Source organism: Opisthocomus hoazin, chromosome 10, assembly GCF_030867145.1.
Source record: "Opisthocomus hoazin isolate bOpiHoa1 chromosome 10, bOpiHoa1.hap1, whole genome shotgun sequence".
In the NCBI taxonomy this organism is placed as follows: domain Eukaryota; kingdom Metazoa; phylum Chordata; class Aves; order Opisthocomiformes; family Opisthocomidae; genus Opisthocomus; species Opisthocomus hoazin.
Genome location: NC_134423.1, coordinates 28891378 through 28909712, shown reverse-complemented (window position 1 = coordinate 28909712; position 18335 = coordinate 28891378). Strand labels below are relative to the sequence as shown.

Sequence of the window (18335 nt, the reverse complement as noted above, 5' to 3'; positions counted from 1 at the left end):
GCAAGAAAGGCAGGAGGAATGCAAACAGAGAAGGAGCAGAAGGATGGTCCAGGCTTGAAGCTTTTCTGTTTTCTCTAGGGCATTCTGTGTAGTAAGGCTCTTGTCAGGTAAATACAGATGAAGGAGGGAAATGTCAGAGATGGGCTTTAGTCTTTTTCTTGGTTCTTCTGCACCTCCCCTTCCATTTTTCTGTCTGTTTTGTATGACTTTCTACCTCTTTTTGTTTCCCAGTCACTCTTATCTGTGCTTATGATGAATCCTCACAGAATGGAAGTAAAGACAGCATAGAAGTTCACCGGCAACAGGGCAACCGGTGCTCATGACCACACTTCAGTCACACTGACAACTTTTCACATCCCTCCCTTTCAGCCCAGTGACCAAGAACCTCCGCTGCTCTTCCAGCCAAGCTGCTTTCTGACATAGTGGTGATGTCCTAAAACAGTAACCTTTGCATTTTGTTCCATGGCAGAGTGTTGGCGGGTTTCATGCAGCTGATGCTTGTATTCCCAGCTGCCTCATTTTACTAAAAGGTTCTAAAATACCCCAAATATTTTTACTTTTCCCCTGTTGGAAGAGGTCACAGCAGCTTCAAGAGGGTGATGCAATGGCCAGCTTGACGGAGGGTGGCCCGCAGTATTGCGAGTGGGAAGGGAGGTTTCTGTGAGTCAGTCGCTCTATTAACGCATGCTGTCTGTGCAGCAGGAAATCCTGAGAACATCTGCACTAGGAAATCTCGTTCCTCCTTCTCTGGTGCCAGTTATCTCAGCCACCTCGCTTGGCACCGTGAGCTTATGTGCCAATGATAGCCAGTTGGACATGGTGTCTGAACAGCTTTGACGCACCAAGTCTGTGGGTGATGGTCTCCTCGTAGGCTGGATGAGAAGGGCAGAAGGTGGTCACGGCCATGATGGAATCTGATTCCTAGCAGGAAAGACCCATGGATTTGAATTCTGTTATTTTAAAGACACCTGGATTTCGTGATAATGCTTCCGTTGGGCACAACCTACCTGGCAGGGTCTGGTTTAACATGAACTGTGTGTTGCCAAAATGGCTGCGAATAACCTGTGCTGAACTCAGTCTCATATTTTTTCATCAAGTCATTTAAGGTCTGGTTGGCTTGTCACGGGGGTTCCTTCTAGCTTTAAAGACTGATTTGAGACAGTTTGGGTTTTCATCTGGAAGGACAAGTGTGTTGGAGCAGGTGGCAGTGGGGGGCTGCAGGGCCTCCCTGAGGAGAGAGCGGGGCTGCCCCGTGCTGGACATGGCCGGTTCCAGCCATCTCTACAGTGGCCCCGCCATGACACAGCGAAGCCCGTCAGCAGAGCTGTTGGTGCCGCTGTGAAAACATATTCAAGAAAGGGCAAAAGGCTGCATAGACAGTGAGGAAAAAAATGTAACGAAAAATCCATGTGAGCACCTGGGACAGAGCAGGAGGAGAGGCAGGAGGTGCAGGGATAGCCCTGCAGCCTGTGGAGACACCATGGTGGGGCGGGTGGGTGTTCTTTGGGGCATATTGTGGCCTGTGGAGAGGAGCCTGCTCTGGAGCAGGTTCTCCTGACAGGAACTGTGTCCCATGGAGAGGACCCACGCTGCAGCAGGGGAAAAATGTGAGGAGGAAGGAGCAGCAGACAGGAGCTGTTACGGGCTGAGCACAACCCCCATTCCCCATCCCCCTGCATGGCACGGGGTACGGGGGAAGGAGGTAGAGGAATCGGGAATGGAGGAATGAAGTTGAGCCTAGGAAAAAGTGGTGGGATTAGGTGAGGGGAAAGCAGTGTTTTGATTTATCTTTGTTTCTCTCTATACAAATTATTTCAATTGGCAATGAATTAAATTTTCCCCAAGTCAAGTGTGTTTTGCCTATGATGGTAACTGGTAAGTGATCTCCCTCTCGTTATCTCGACCCATGAGCTTTTTCATCTTGTTTTGTCCCTCTGTCCTGTTGAGGAGGGGTTGTGAGAGAGCGGCTGGGTGGGGTCTGGCAGGCAGCTAGTCAGAGAAGCTAAGTGCCGTGCGGCTGATTGCCTCTCAATCTCAAACTCAGTGTCTCCATTTCACAGTCCTATGTCTGGGCTAAATGTAAGGGCAAATCACTTGCGCAGAACTGTCTTGCACTCCCATTTTAATTGAGAAGGTCCTCTCAGGATACTGATGAGAGCATCCCTCTGTACTCATTTGGTTAATGAATAAAAGCTGTTTGGATGGTGATGTTTGCTTGTACAGAACAATTTATAGGCACACTTTTAGGTCTGTTTTCCTGCTAATTTGCCTGCAGATCTTAGCTCATTTTGAAAGACAAGTTTATTTGTGGGTGGAGTGTGAACAGTTCCAGCTAAATCTATGCAGACCTTTCTGTATAAAGCTTTGCAGGGGACTTTTTGCTAACTGGAAAAGAAATAGAAGAATCAGTGAAGGCAGATGAAGCTGGAGACATCTCTCCGCTCTTCAGCTATGTTCATGAAAGAAGACTGGAAATTGTAAATGTGATGTTTTGACAGTGTCCTGCAGCTCTGGAGCTGGACCATCTTAAATCACAGTGCTAATGTATTCTTCAGCTGAACTTATTATGTTCATACTTTTAATCCTGAGAAACAGTGCAAAGTTGTATGAAACAAACAAAAAAAAGATTACTCTTCCTCTGGTAACTGTCAGTCCATCTCTGAGAAGAATTCTTAAAACTTCGTTAAGAAATTATCCATACCCAAACATGTGGGTATTTTTAGCTACCGTACTTTCTTTGGAGATTTGTTCTTGCAGTTAAATAACTTGAAGCCATGGCTAGAGTATACACTGCCACTTTTGTTTGCCCCATATCTTCAAAATGCTGCACACTGCCTACCGAAAAGACCAGAGAAACACTTCTTGCTAATGCCCCTGGACCTGCACTGCAGCGATACTCAGCAGCCTGCCATTACCTGAGTCTGGCAGGCCAGTGCTGTGGTGTCAGGCAAGTTGCGGTGTGTTCACTTGTGCACACATTAAAGTACTGATTGCAGTGCAAAGGACCCAGTCTGACTGCACTGAAGCAAGTGTTTCCCTTTTAGTCCAGTCAGAGCATATGGAGTGAAAAGTCTGGTTCAGTCTCTGAGTGGGGGGATGGAAGCAGAGCTAGCTGGAGCAGATCTCTGATGAGAAAGGGTCTGTCTCTTCTCTAGGTGGATTGTGTTTGAACGCTTTAGTTGTGCTGAAGTAGAACAGCCACTTGTACCAGTCAGGCTTATTTAGCAGAGGGAAAGGTTATTGTTCCTACTAGGCAACACAAACTGCCATCAATCTGGGGCTTCTTTGGGTTCCATTTAAGAGAATAAGCAAACAAAGCTTGAATAAACAAGCAAAGTAAAGCGTCTTCTGCATGCCCAGTGTTTTTTTGGTTTAGTATCCAATTGTTGTCACTGCTAGCTAGGCCGGGCTCTTCTGGCATCACTGATGGATGCAAATACAAACACAGTCAAAATTATCCTTAGGACAGACAGCATGAGAGAAGGAAAAGGGGCTGCCGGCCTTCAAAATGATATGCGAAACTGTCCAGCAGCTGGTTCTTGCTATGCAAGTTTTGTCAGTGAAAACTACCTTCTGAAGTAAGTCTCTGTGCTGGGTCTGGAGGCAGGCGGCTTATCTGCTCTGAGGGAAAGGCGAGCACCATCATCCATTAGTCTTAATGATAAGAACCTGTTTGCTGTGTCCTCATTTTATGAGTAGAAACTTAATGGGATGGTCAGAGCTAGCAGTGAACTAGGCAAATCAAAGGCATCTGTCACATGCAAATGTTGGTTAGTCTCTGTAGTGGTACATGAGAGTTTGACTTGATCAGCATGATGCCCCGTTGACCCTCTCAGCTGAATGTCCGGGTCTCCATTTACACATAGGTCAACTGTCAGAGCCCTTCTCTGCAAGTGTCAAGTTTATCCCCCCAGGTCTGTAGTGAGATGCCTAAGCTACTCTGCCAACACACCCCAGAGCTAAGTAAATAGTACCAGCACTTGTATGCGTTTGTATACCAGCCGGAGGGAAGAGAAATGGCTTATTGTGCTCATACTGAAGGTCAGTGGGTCAAATACTGAGTAGTGTCTGTCTTGCAATCTGTGCCTAAATTATAGAAAACATTTATGTGTGTGCTTAAATCTAACCCCAGACACGAAAGAGCTTAAGAACACTCTTACACTGAGCACATTCCTGAGTATTTGCACCAATAGGAAAAATACCAAGCACTGAAAACATAATATCCGAAATGTGTTCATGTCTTGGGTTTGTTGTAGGAAGTTAACTGAGCCTGTGTGTTATTTCTAGCCAAACGAGATTTGAGTAAGGAATCTAGCTTACCTGGGGCCGAATTGTGCCTCCCATTAGTCAGGAGTCTCTCTTCAGTGCTCTTGGTTTTATTTTTTTGACAGAGTAGGCAACACAATATTCATCCAAAGCTTATTGTGCCATGTTTTACACCTTTTTAAAATAATCCCCTCACTCACCTTTCATAATATACTCTAGTTAAAGCATTTGTACACAGAGAAATGGGTGGAATAAAATTCTGGCATCAATTAAGATCTTACATTCTAACCTATAAAAGTGAGGTGATGTGTCTGAGCTGGAATGCAAAATCTGGAGAAAGTAGTAAGGTAGTTTCCGGTGCTATTTTTGTATTTCCTGAGGCTTGTGTCATTATGTGCTGCCTTATTACTATTCTTTTGTATAAGATATGAAAATAACAGAGGGAAATTGCTTTTCCATTCTATTTCCTGAAGTCTAAAACACACCATTATTTCATCTTGCATTCAGTTATCTCTGATATTTAAATGCTGAAGATCCATATTAGTTGGTTGCTTCATAACATACATCCATGTTCCCGAGACTTTGATTTATGTTTAGAGTTCCTTTGGAATATTTATCTCCTTTGCTTTGTGGCTCCTTTGTTGTGTAGCTTGTTTATTCCAGTTAAAAGTATTTTTCTTTCTGCAACTAGCTTGTGTACTTTTTTTTTTTTGTTTTTAAATGTTTTTTGTCCCTGAATGCTGAATCTTGCTCAGATTAGTCTGTGACAAACTGGTCAGATGGTGAAGCCCAGTGCAGTAGGGTCGGAGCAAAACTTCTCTGGTTCTGTAAGTGTTTTAGCTACACTGTAGTATGTAGAACTGTGAGAGTTGTAACACAGTATATCTTTAAAATTATTTATTTTATTGAGTGTAGTAGCACAACCCATTTGGGTTTGGTTTAGGTCAGTTTTTTGAAGGACAAATGTCTAACTTTAATCACAGTTAATTCCTTCAAATATTACTAGGTCTTGGTATTGTTACTAATATACTGTGGATATTTTCTTTGCGTTTTGACAGGTGTACAACATGTTTCAACATCAAAGTCTTGGAATTAAAGTCAGCATTCGAGTGACCAAACTAGTTCTGCTTCGCAACCGTCCTGTGAGTTCTAAATCATTTTTACCTTGCTGCTATAATTGTACTGTGGTAGTCTCACAGGCAGAGCAGGATCCCTGTGCTGGGCTGGGGGGGAAAGTGGGGCATGCCTGGCCACGTGATCAGAAATTGTAAGTAGTGCCTGTCACACTTCACCAGGCAGTGGTAAAGGTGGGAAGCACAGGGGGCTGTGGGAATGCAAGGAACTGCAGTCCTCTTATTTATCCTTCCTGGTAAATTTTTGCCTGTTTATAGTTGCAAAACAGTCTCAGGATTTAACTGATTAAATATTAAAAATTAAATGGCTCTGGTATCAAATATATAACTTCCAGACTTAAGAGACTTTTGAATGTAGCACTGTGTTAGAAGATTATGTCTGCTGCCAGCTGATGGAGTTTGTTCTGTATATCAAATGACAGAAGTCAGTGTGGATTCCAGAGTGCCTAGTTCACCTGCTCAAATGAAGCTGATTTCAAACTTTTAATTCTATCATCACATCTATATCTTTGAACCTCTGATGTTTCATCAGAGGTCTAATGCTTTATATAAAGGCTGTGACTGATATTCTTTTGTATCCCTTTTTTTTTCCAAAAGGCAAAGTTGTCTATTGGGCATCATGGAGAGAGGTCTCTGGAGAGCTTTTGTCAATGGCAAAATGAAGAATATGGTGGGGCAAAATACCTTGGTAACAACCAGGTTCCTGGCGCAAGGGATGACACCCCTCCTGTGGATGCTGCTGTTTTTGTAACCAGGTATCGCGAGCTCTGGTTTATCAGTTTATTTCAACCAATAATCCCCCAGGGTCAATGATGAGGTTATCTGGTTTAGCAGTAATCCAAGAAGAAGATCTGATGATGATGATACATTTGCTGCTTACATGCTGTTTGGATGGCTCAGATGACTCAGATGAAAGTGATTTGTTTCTGTGTATACGAGGTTGTGCAAAAGCATCTCTCCTCTTGAACCACAGCATTGTCGTAGTCGGGATACAGGCAAGATGTGGCTGTAGCACTTTTTTTCTTAAACCAGCTGGTATAAGTGGAAAAAATAGGTGAGATTCTGGAGCATAAGCCATTCTTCCTAGAAGAAAGAAGCTGTGGAGTTGAGAACACAGCTAAGAGCAAGTGCTCTGTGTATAACTAGGTATGAATCAACTGAACAGTTGGAGAGGAGAGACAGTTGATACCTGTGGAGCAGTGTGTCAGTAGTGGGGAGGTGGTGAGGGAGTTATCACCTAAAGAAAGTGAGAGAGGAATACTATAGTCTAAATTAACTTTCTCTCTCTTTGCCCTGGGAAATAACCGCTTTAATGCCTCTGCTGTATCACAGATGAGATAGAGGAAGGATGTCATTTGTAATTTGTTTGTATGTTTGAAAATGGCTGCATTTAATTCAGACGTGAAATGATCTGTGTATGAATACTTGAGAAAAATTACTTGCAGCCTGCAGCTCTGTACCTATTGATGTACCTGATGATGAACACATCAGGGTATGGTGCAGATAAAGTATGCAAAAAAGGGTGTCGTCCCTATTAACCTGTAGTCTTTTTTCCTGTAACTTCAATACCTGAGCTGAATCTCTCAGTACAATGCAAGTCCCAATTTCCTCACAGTTACCGTAAATTTTGAGTAGCAAATCCATCGTCTTTTAAGTTGATTGCATACTTTAAGAAGTGAATGAAGAATATATTGCTACAGAAATAATCTGAATAATTCAAGTGAGCACAGAAATACAGTATACGATGGATGCTGTATGTGTTAGAAAAACGCTACTTCCTACCCTCTTCCCAATTTGAGACAGGAAATGTCTGTACTACAGTTCAGTATTACTCACCTCTTTCACCTTTTTTTCTCTGCCAACCATGTAAGTAGAAATACATATTTTTGCATGAACTGCCATTCTCATTGTAATAATCGCTTGTGCGAATAGTCACATTGCAAACTATCCACAGGATTTTGGTGAGTGTTCAGTAAAATAGCTGGTGAGCAGGGCATGGAGCCAGCAAAGTTCCTAAGAATGCACCTTCACAGACATGTGTGCAGTTCCCCTAAATCCTTCTCTCTCCTCTGTATTCAGTGTAGCCCAACCAAGCACTTAAGCAGATACTTAACATTTTAGACAGGGTGAATAGCTCCTTTGAAGTCAATGGGCTGCACATCCTGGTTATGGTTAGGCATGTGCTTCATTGGATCAGGGCCTAAATAAATAACTAACATTTTTGTTAAACTCATCTGGGCTTCCAGTTGTCCTATATGACAAGCGAGGCATGCAGAATCTCTTCTGATGTGCTCTGAGCACAGGGCGGAGGGAATGGGCAGAGCATTTCCTCTGTGCAGTCTCTGTGCAGCTTACAGAATTGAATGCATAATGTCAGGCTAAACGAGTTGTACTCAGGCATCTGAGGAAGAATTGTAGAAAAAATTTGTAGGAAGAATGGTTCAATACATTTGCAGGGGTTTGCAGTCAGAATAGCTGGAGAAGTACAGGTTTGGTTGGGTTAGAAACTAGATTCAGATTTTGTGAGAAAGTTCAGACCAGGGAACACGTGGCTGTGTGTAAGAGCAGCATTTTCCATTTGATAGGCCAGCAATATGTACTTGTAGTCTTTTTCCTTCCTTCTTGCTGTCTCTTGTCATCCTTCACCCATCCTGCTTCTGCCACATGGAGTATGCCCCATTGCTTGGAAGAATTCTGGCCCAGCAGCCCGGTTCCTGCATCAGGGAAGTGAAGTTTTCTGCTCTTGGCTTTGGAAGCGTGTGTGTGTGTGTGTCCCTGGACCCTCCCCAACTGTACAGATGGACCAGAGGTAGAGGATATGGGAGCAACAGCATGTCCAGCACAAGCATTTGCGCCAGAAAAAGCAGAAGCTGGATTTTCAGCAGCTGCAGCTGCTTTAGGACTAGAAACAGATTCTTCAGGGTCACCCTCTGAAGAAATCCCTCTGGTTCTCGTCTGGCTGTGTTTGTCTGAAACACCAGGGCCCGCTTGCCTTTCGAAACTTCACCTCTAACTGATGTTCCCCAGATACTTATTTGTATGCAAAAGTAGATGAGCTGGGTGGCAAAAATCCCTCCTGTGGGATTTTAGTAGTATCCAACTGGTTAAGTTCCAGGTGACAGGCATTCTATGCCTTGGAAATAAGATGTACCATTGCCCAGTTCAGTAAATAAATCAGACAGTGGGAATAATCTGTTATAGCCCTGAAAGTCTGAGGATAGTGTTGTGGTCTCTATAATCATCAGACTTTTCTTGTTCAAATTCTGGTTTTGAACTTGCAGAAATTCAGATCTCTGGCATGTACGGATAATGTGCTTCATATTTTAATGAACAGCTGACCAGACTAACTTCTGTCTGCAGAAACTGTTTTTTAGTGATCTTAGAAGCGTGTCTCATTTGAAACATATTCCCTCTCTTGATCTTCTGTCTTTTGCATTCCCTAGGAAATCTTAAGAAGTTCTGATGTTCTCCCCACCTCCTGGCTGTGGGTGTGTGGGTCACTTATTAGACTATAGGTGATGTGATAGCAGAGTGAAGAATGACACAACAGAATTCAGAGCTGTCTGTTAAGCAAAGATGGTCCTTTTCCTGACACACTGGTGTAGTTATTCCGTTTGCAGCCTACTCCTCCCTTCAAGATTTCTCCAGCCCTTTGCCTTCCCAATTAAATGAGAAATGAAGCAATTCAATGTGCATCGAGAAAACTGGGCACATAATGCTACTAAATGTATATATGGATGTGCAAAGGTTTTTTTGGCAGGTTTTTGACTGTGCCAGTTTGCTCTGTCCTTTAACTTTTTGAAACTGCAGGGTTAAACTGGTCAAAAGATGTCACTTGAAGGATGCTGGGAAGTGGCCATTAAACAGAATACTTCTTATTCATGTTGCACAGTTCAACTACTGTCCTTCTTTCTTACAGGAAGGACTTGAATTGCAGAATTTAGCTTAGCACAGTTAGGTATTTTTTTCCAGTTCTTGTGAGCCAGATGGAAGAGTAACTGTAGGAGGAGTTCTGAGCTCTTCTTTTCTGGCTATTTTGATTGAACGTAACAACTGACTTGTCATTTTTTTACAAGAATTGTTTAAGTCTGCTAATGGAAACACTCTGCACAGTATCACAAGTGATAATGACTGAGAATTTCACAGGTCCCTAGAAGATGAGAACACGTGTCCTGCTTGATTCGGTCAGTGGCTAGAAGTGAAGAGTAAATTTGCTTCACAGCTACAGCATGTGATTTCAATATTTTATCCAAGACTTAGTGTGATAAGGTCAGATCTGGGATTTGAACTGCAGCTCCTGTAGTAACAGTTTTATTCCAACATAGCTCTATAATAGATTCTGCTAACAAAACTATGTCTCTGTGATAAGAGACCTCTGCACATGCAATGAATATTAAGATATCTTTTTTATATCTTTGGAGTATCATTATAATATCATTCATGTCAAGCTCTCACTTCAAAAATATAGATGCAGTCAAGCTCAAAAATGCTCCAGAGGGAGACTTGTGATTGAAACCTTTTGAAAAGTAGATCAGTTTCAGTGCCATGATGGGGCCATCTAACCTCACTGGTGTGGCTGATCCACAGGTGAGACAGATCTTTCTTAATGCCTTTTCAGTCTTTGGCTCTGCTCTGGTTGCCAGGAAAGGACTGCAGGAGTTTCAGTATACAGGTTTTGTGATGGGGTGGCTGCATGCCTTTGGAGGAAGACAGAGACCTGCCAGGCTCATTTGTGACTAAAGGTTTGGATGTGCTTTTCTGTTCGGCCACGGAGTTTTGGGGTAAAAAGTTTACAATAGCTCTGGATGATTTAAAGCCTAGCATTTTGGTACAAGATACTTGAATAGAAGGATAGCGTCTCTTGGGCTTGTGTTTATGACAGTTTAAAGGATGGGCTGAGGAGGTTTTGTACTTGCAGGCCTGCAGGCAGTGAATTGGGCAGCCATGTTCAGTTGTTCTTGCTGACCTATTTCAAGTCCTTCCCTGACCAGACAGCATCACAGCACTCTCTTTACAGACAAGGATTGTTCTACCTCTGTAGGAGAGTCTGCAAGTTGTGCTGGATCATTCATGAGACCCCTCATTTTAAGGCATGGTGGTAATTTCTCCAGGGAGCTTCCTGAAAGTGCCAGACACCTTTCAGTGCAGAATACAGAGTGCAAGGAGCAGAGTTGCTGTGCTTTATTTGCAGAGCTGGCCAGCCCCTGAAGAGAGATGCTTTTCTAGCAGTGGCCTTCTGCCATCTACTAATAGTTCAGCTATCTGTTGTCACAAGAAAAGCATCTGTTTGATTTACCAGTTTATATAACATAATAAGTCCTTAAATAAACCTCCGTCAAGTTGGCTCTGGGAACTCAAGCAGGCGTGCTTGTGCCAGCTCCATCAGGAGACTGTCATTAGTCTTCTTTGGAAAGGCTGGAATGCCAAGGTGTCGAGACAGAGTAAGGCTGCGGTGAAAAATGAAAGCTGGGGCCGGTGTGTGGTCGTAGCTTCCGATTTTGTTTTGTCCCTATCTGATTTTTTAACATTTTGATGGTTGTTATGGTTTTTCTACATTGAAGCATGGTTAGTTTTCAAAGTCTGCTTAACAAGAGCTGGTAAGAGCTGTTGTTTCGCTCCTTCCAAGCCCTTGACAACTTGATTTGTGAGTTTCAAAGGAGTTTGTTGTGAAGGGTTTGGGTTTATCAGCCACAGTCCTGGGCCTTTAATCCGTTTTCCTGTAAACCCTAATTTCTTAATTTTCTTCACGAAAAAAGTATTTTTAGTCTTTCTCTAAGTATTTTCTTTTCGTAAGTATTTATCTTTCTCTAAGTACTCTCTAAGTATTATCTTTCTCTAAGTGTTTTTAATCTTCCCCCTGCCAAACTCTTAAACTCAAAATCCCACAGGGGACTCAGACATTTCAAATGACACACTCCAAATGTACTAATACAATTCTCTTGCTAGCCTCACCACAGGGTGAGGAAAGCCATAATGATAGAGATTATGGTTCCTCGGCTTCGCTTGGGTTAAGGAACTGCTGAAATGTTTTAGCACATGTGATGCTTTTCTCCAGGTCCTCTTCATATCAGATAGCACAGCAAAGCAGGTCTGGTGAAGATAGCTCCTAAAGTTTAGGTCTAAGTGCTTACTGAAATGTATTCAAACCATTAATTTAATTATAAAATACTTCTTCTCCCACACTTGTTTTTCTGTCGCGAGGAATCTCATTTACAAAATCTTCTCACATGAAGTGCCATCACTTAGATGGTGAGCTTCAGGGCTTTTTATTCTGTTTCTGTTTTAATACAGCTCTGCCGATCCCTGGTTGCTTTGTGGGTGCCAGTGGCATATAGTATCTCTTCCTGCCTTGATGAGATCTGGGGAGACTGGATGAGATGTGGGGGAGTAACAAAGACCAAATGAAGTCTCTTGAACCTCTCTGTGTTGGATTCAAATAATGAAATAGCAAATCTGACTGTAATACTTTTAGCTGAAGCCAATTCACCTAGCTGTTACCTGGCAGATCCTAAAATCTCTTTCTTCTTCCTTGTCGATATCTGTCTTTCTCTGTTTAGTCCTGCTTCTTTCCTGTGCTTTTCTGTTCCAGTGAAAGAAGAAAAAACCTGAAGAACAGAGAATTTCTGGGTATACGTGATCAGTTCTGTGTCTCCAGGCAGTGTGCCCACATATCTCTTCCTCCCACTTTGATGGTGCTGTTGCAGCACAGGGTGTCTGCTCTTTTTGTTACAGTTCTCATGTGAAAAGAAGAGGTTCCATTTTAATCCAGTTGCTGAACATGTCTGATGTCATAGAGTGAGGCAATACTATTTACATACTAAATCTTAAGTCTCTTAAATTGGGCTGTAATATATGGAGTTAATTCACATAATTGCTTGTAATCTTGTAGTAGCAATCAATGCTGCTATCTGTATTGTCATCGTGTAGACTGCATAGCAATTTTATAAAAAACCCAGACCTCAACACCCATGATATGTGAGTCATGCATCACTACTTTTTCCTAGCCTGAAATCTAGAGGCACAGGATACATTTCACTTTTGTTCTGTTTTTCTTTCTAGGACAGATTTCTGCGTACACAAAGACGAGCCTTGTGACACTGTGGGTAAGTCAAAGAAGTTGGGGAGAGTATTTTGATAGCCAGCTCTATGCTAAGAGGAGCTTTCTGAGCAATCTTTCATTCTTTGATTTGCTGTACTGTTGCTTTTCCTATGCTGTATACCTCCGTGATGCAAATATAGTTTAGTTGAGTGGGGCATGAACTATAAATAAGCCGTTAAATATAAACCCCTTCTAAGCACTGGAGGTCTCTTAGTTCAGGAAGTAATCTGAAGTATTTCTGCTTCTTTAGAGCGGATGTAGAATTAGATAATTGGAGACAAGAAACTGTCTTTGGATGTGTCTGTATAATGCTCCTTTCAGTGCTCTCTCACCTAAAACAAAAATTTGCTAACTAACGAATGTGTTTCCCATTGTCAGAACCTGTGTAACACTCCCGGATCAGACTGGCACTCAGACACCAGAGAAGAATACCTCATTGTAGGAAAGCCAAGTTAAATCTTCTTTTCTGCCTCCTACTGCTCCTACTTCCTAACTGCCTTTAATCTTATCCAGACCCTGGATACACAGGGTCCTTACAGCCTACACATTAAATACTTTTTTTTGTTTATTTAACTCAGGTAGCAGTAACCTTCGCTGTATCTGTTCTCCTGGAATTTTTTTAAACACCACAGTAGCAACAGTGTTTGGAGGCATAGCTCGACATCCTTTCTATGATGACTGCATGATTTTTTTAGACTTGCCTTAAAGTCAAGTGGCCCCTTATCCTGCATTCTATGTAAACTTGGAATACGTCCTGATTTTTGGCCAGTCTTACACTCCAGTGTTCAGAGACACTCACAGACCAGAGGTTGCTATGCTGGCAGTAGTGGATGATCAAGAGCATGGAGGAAAGTGCATTCAGCAGGAGCTCTGAGACTACCTATAGAAATCGCATCTCAGAATGCAGGTCCTTCCCCCTCTGTGTTGTGAAGACTGGTCAGGTGAAAGCAGGAAATACAGAGGTGAAAAATATGTACATTTTCTTTTCAAACATGAGCAAGGACTGTCCAAGTTTTCTTTCCAGTGGGAATCCCTCACAATATGTTTATTCTGTGTCCAGTGGAATACATGCTTTCACTGAGGGAGGTTTTTATACTGTGTACCTGCATCTGGAGATGGCTGTGCTAAAATACAATAAAGAAGTAAAAAAAAAAAAAAAAAAAAAAAAAGAGAGAGAGGGAAGCTGATGGAAGACACATGCTGACTAAGGTCAGACCCCTTTCCATTTTTAAAGGCAGTATTTCAGGGAATATTACCATAGACAGCATGACCAAGCAAGTATTTTTATGACTTCTTTTCTGTTCTTACAATACCTGAGTGCTTTCTTGTGCTGCGACTTGCTGCAGGCTGTGGCTCCAGTGGAGAAAGTGAAAGCTCAGAGCAATAAAGATTAAACTAATTTGTTACTCTTTCTAGCGTAGTTTTTCCAAGATATTTAGAAGGTGAGTGTTCCTGGGACAAAGGCAGTCTGGCCTCTTTGCTCCCTTCAGTCCTACTTTCCTTCCTTTTCCCCTAACAGTTTCATTATGTGGCAGGGAAACACTAGTATCTTCACTATCTGCATTTACTATACCCCACTGTTTCTCTTGTCTGAACCCAGAGGCAGTGTACCTTATCTCTCAGTACAGATGAAATCCTCCACCATATGATAGCATCTTTTCTTAAATACTGTTGGAATAGTAAATATTTTGATAACATAAATTTTCAAGCATTATTACCTGTACCCATATTGGTGAGTTACTGCAGGCGTCTCAGATCATCTACAAATTTAGGCCCTTATTTCTGTGTTATATATACTGGCAGCATGTTCTGAAAGTTTTCTTCAAAACCATAGAACAAGGAACTATTCTGATAGGCGTGCAATCTGAATGAAGTCTGCCCAAGTACACCACACTGATATCTCATCAGTCCCTGCCTTGAGAAATACTTACTATGCTTAGTGGCTGGAGGTAGAGCATGAAGAAGATAGCCAATTTCTCTGGTCATCAGCTTGCTAAGGAGTAATGCAGTGGTGCAATATGAAATTGGAGAATGCTGGATTTTGATGGATTCCTATCCATAAAACAGATATTTCAGGTTTCTGAGTCCTTATGTGTGTCCTAAATCCAGAAGACAGTATCTGATAATTATGGACAATGTGTCTGATGCCCTGAATATATCAAATGTTTGTGATTTACAGAAAGATCATTGTCTTCTGTGCGTGGATACAACACTGTATCAGCTTCATTCCCATTTCTCTGCCAAAAGGGTTGTATTGGTGATGTAACTGTGTGATTTTTCTTTGCTGGTGAAAGTTAGCCTGTATGTAATCCATCCATATTACAATGTTAGACCGTAAGGGAATTTGGCCGTGTTGTGTCGTTTGCATATGTGTCACAGCAGAGGAAGAATAATTTAAGGAGTATACTTCTGTGGCATGCTGCTGATTTGGGAAAGTGGTTAGTGTTAGTAGTACTAAAGTTTAACTGCGTGAAAGATTCTCCAGTTTTCCACTTTAGTCAGAATAGGGAAAAATAGATGTCAGTTATAGAGAAACAGGTTTTAATAGCCACCATTCCATGCCATGTGCATATATATATATATAGGTTATATAAGTAGCAATGTAGCATGGCACTTACTTGGGCTCAATCAGAGTGCAGCAGTTGAAGTAGGCTGACACCCATTGCTATACCATACTGGCTTCTGAAGAATTATGTTGATGTTTCAGCTGTCTCTGTTGTTGCCAGATTCCTGTTCCTCACTCCAGCTCCCACAGGGAGTCCCCTCCAAATCATCAAGACTGCTTGCAAAAGCAAGAAGCTAGTCCTAAGAGTGACATCGCATTTGGTCTTGACAGTGATGCTGAGGTTACAGCACTCCCCAAAGTTCTCTAGAACAGCAACTTGCCTTCATTTCTTGCCTTAAACTTCACTTTTCTATAAGAACAACGTGGTCTCAGCAGATGCATATGTTTTTTTACACCTGCTTATGGATGATATTGGCCATTGCGATGTGGTACGCTGCCATCCTGTAAAGGAAGAAACATCCTTCTGGTGAGCAGGCACTCTCTGAAGCTAGGAGACTGAGGCTACTGCTCTATATAAGGCAGAGAATCTGGGCTCTAGACTCCCGATTTCTATTCCCAGCTCTGGCATTGACTCATTGTGTGACGTTTGACAAATCACATTCTGGATGCTTCTATCTACCTCTATGAAATGAGGATTTTGAGTGCAAAGCTACAGGAGATTGCATGACTTAAGAAGTTCTCATATAAAGCATTGTGATGTCCTTGAGTATATGATGCAATACAAGTCCATAATCTAATGTTGCTTAGTCATGTTTAAGAGACTAGAAAGAATCTATTAGATTATGTGTACTGAAGTAAGAGTACTCAGAGTGCTGTAGGTAAGAGGGTTTTTAGTGACAGTGCCTTGATTTTCTTTACATTATGAGAAACATGGAAGCAAAACTTTCTCTGGTGGAAGTATTGAGCCCAGTTGCTGTTCAGAAGTGGGATTATGAAGTTTAAATAGCTTATAAGAGGTGTTCATTTGTGCTCAGAAAGATCCACATTGAAAAACCTGACTGGAATCTGCCTGCCATGCAGACACAGAGAGAAAACAGCAGCAGGAGGTTTGTATTTGTATTCTGGCAGGGGTCCCTCACTGAAACCAGTTGCTCTGGGGACTTGGTTCAAATTTTCTTGGCCCAGCTGCCAAGGTAGTGTGGAAGGTTACATAATGGCTGAAACAAGCTCAAAAATGGTGAAAATATGTAGGTATGTCTTTGTGGGGTGATACCCCACTGGCTGCATCGAGAAACAGATCCGCATTTGTTTAAGAAATAGTTTGTTAATGCTTGTTCCTCTACTTGGTTGTGTAAGTCAGCCCTAAGAACAAATGAATTCGAAAGGAGGTGGACAGAAGGAAAACCATATGCCTGTGTGCAGTACCTTCGCAACAACCGTGTTTCAACTGCCTCAGTTGCGGGAGCTGCGATACGCTCTGCAATTTGAGCAGGGAAGGTTCGCTTCGTGCGACGCAGCCTTGTCACACACCAGTCAAAAAGTTTGCAGTCGGCTGCTGCTTCAGACTCATCTCTCGTGATGTGACTCTAACCAGATCTGCCATTTCCTGCAGAAAAATCTTTGTTCCAATTGAGCTACCTCTAAGCCAGCCAAATTGAGAGTTTAATGTCTAGCTATTAATATCAGGCTGCAGCTTGGAGCCTTGCACGTTGTCAGAATCCAACCTTTCTGTGACATAAGCAGATTGAGAATGCCCCTTTCGTTCAATATTTCCACTGCTAGTGCCAAATAAGCAGCTTTACGGTTAGTTAGGAATGATCCTGCATATTTCAAGGCAAAGCTTGGCCTTGATTCCTCAGTGTACATGTTACCCCAGATCCAAGATGAAGCTTCGCTGTATTCAGCTAATAATAAAAGTGGGGGCAGTGTGGAATTGGGAAATGGAAAATGAGAATGTGTCTTAAATATCCTTAAATTGCCCTGGTTAAAAATGTCTTTACCTCTGCTGCAGTCACATGTGCTTTTCTGTGGCTTGATGTCGGGGAAAAGAAAGCAGAGTATAGCGTATGTACTGCAGACGGGCAGGTTTAGTTGAAGGAATAGCTGCCTGGAGAAAACTGAGCATCAGAGCAGAGGTGATTGAGAAACATAGTTTTCCAGACTGTTTCCACAAGTGAATCAATGTTTTGTGAAAAACATTTCCATCTCCTGGCTGACTTCTAGTTAAAGGGCTCAAAGATAACTTACTGACAGTCCTGAAATTATAAATCCTTGCATAATTTGTGCCTTTTTTCTGAGTCTTCCAGACACTGAGATGTGAATGGGGAAATGGGGTTTTGGTTTTGCCACCACGCAGCTGGGTGACTGCACAGGTGACATCCTGTTGCTGTGTGTTCATATCTTAGTCCTTCTTTAAAACGTGTGTAGAGAGCTGTGAGTGAAAGTGCTATCACAGAGAGCTGTTATATGGTGCTATTACCCAATTTGCCTCCCTTTGTAGCTATGGTCTGCTTCCTTATGAGTTTATAGTAGTAAAGTGTTTCAAAATAGGCCCAGGCTTTGCAAACGAGATATTTGGTCTATGTGTCCAAGTAGATTTCATCTTTTTTTTTTATTCCATGTAAAACACCTGAATAAAGGACTGCACATTTTTACCTTTTCCTTGGCCGTTTGCTTGTGCAGTCGGGTGGCCTCCGGTCCGCAGCAGTTACAGTTCTGGTTGGTCTTGCCTGTACTGTGTACTGTTCATTTAAATCTTTCTCCCTATATAATATTGATTCCAGTCCCCTAACAGTGTCACAACAGAGAATTAATCCCCAAGGAAAGGGAAAAGACTAGCTGGTTTGCTGTGAGTGGAAAAGAAGAGGAATTCTCACATTAAAAACATTTTCCATAGTGGTTCATGTTGAATGTTTCTGTATATTCCAGGGCGGGTTTTTATTTGATGCCAGAATAAATAGAAATACCTGCTGCTTAAAACAATTCATTAGAGAAGCAGTGCCTGGCTTTAGCAAAAGCCTTGCTGGGACTGTCCTTCGGACCAAAATCAAATGCACTTTAATGCATTAAAATGAACATACTGTCGGTTAAAATGTCCCTTAAAGAAACAGTCATGTTGATTTGGTGTTTGTGAAAGAAAGGGACCTCACAGCACTGCAAATTTTTGTGTTACTGGTGGCTGTGTAGGGCAATGGGGAGTCAGGCTGCTGGCTTTATGAAAGCAATGGGAGCCATGGTACAGTGCAGTTGAAGACTTTTTCCCTTGCCTTTTGGTTGCTAGGGAATAAATACTCGGCTGCATAACCCAGACAGTGCAGAACTGTGCTATTGG

General features: G+C 42.2%; 1 protein-coding gene across 1 annotated transcript in view; it reads left to right on the top strand.

Moving 5' to 3' along the window:
• The window catches only part of ADAMTS17 (ADAM metallopeptidase with thrombospondin type 1 motif 17), a 189566-nt gene that overhangs the window by 33469 nt on the left and 137762 nt on the right, over positions 1-18335 (top strand). Inside the window, exons 5-7 of the mRNA XM_075431771.1 lie at positions 5325-5408; positions 5997-6154; positions 12459-12502. Coding sequence (XP_075287886.1) covers positions 5325-5408; positions 5997-6154; positions 12459-12502 — 286 coding nt within the window. The remainder of the gene's footprint in view (positions 1-5324; positions 5409-5996; positions 6155-12458; positions 12503-18335) is intronic.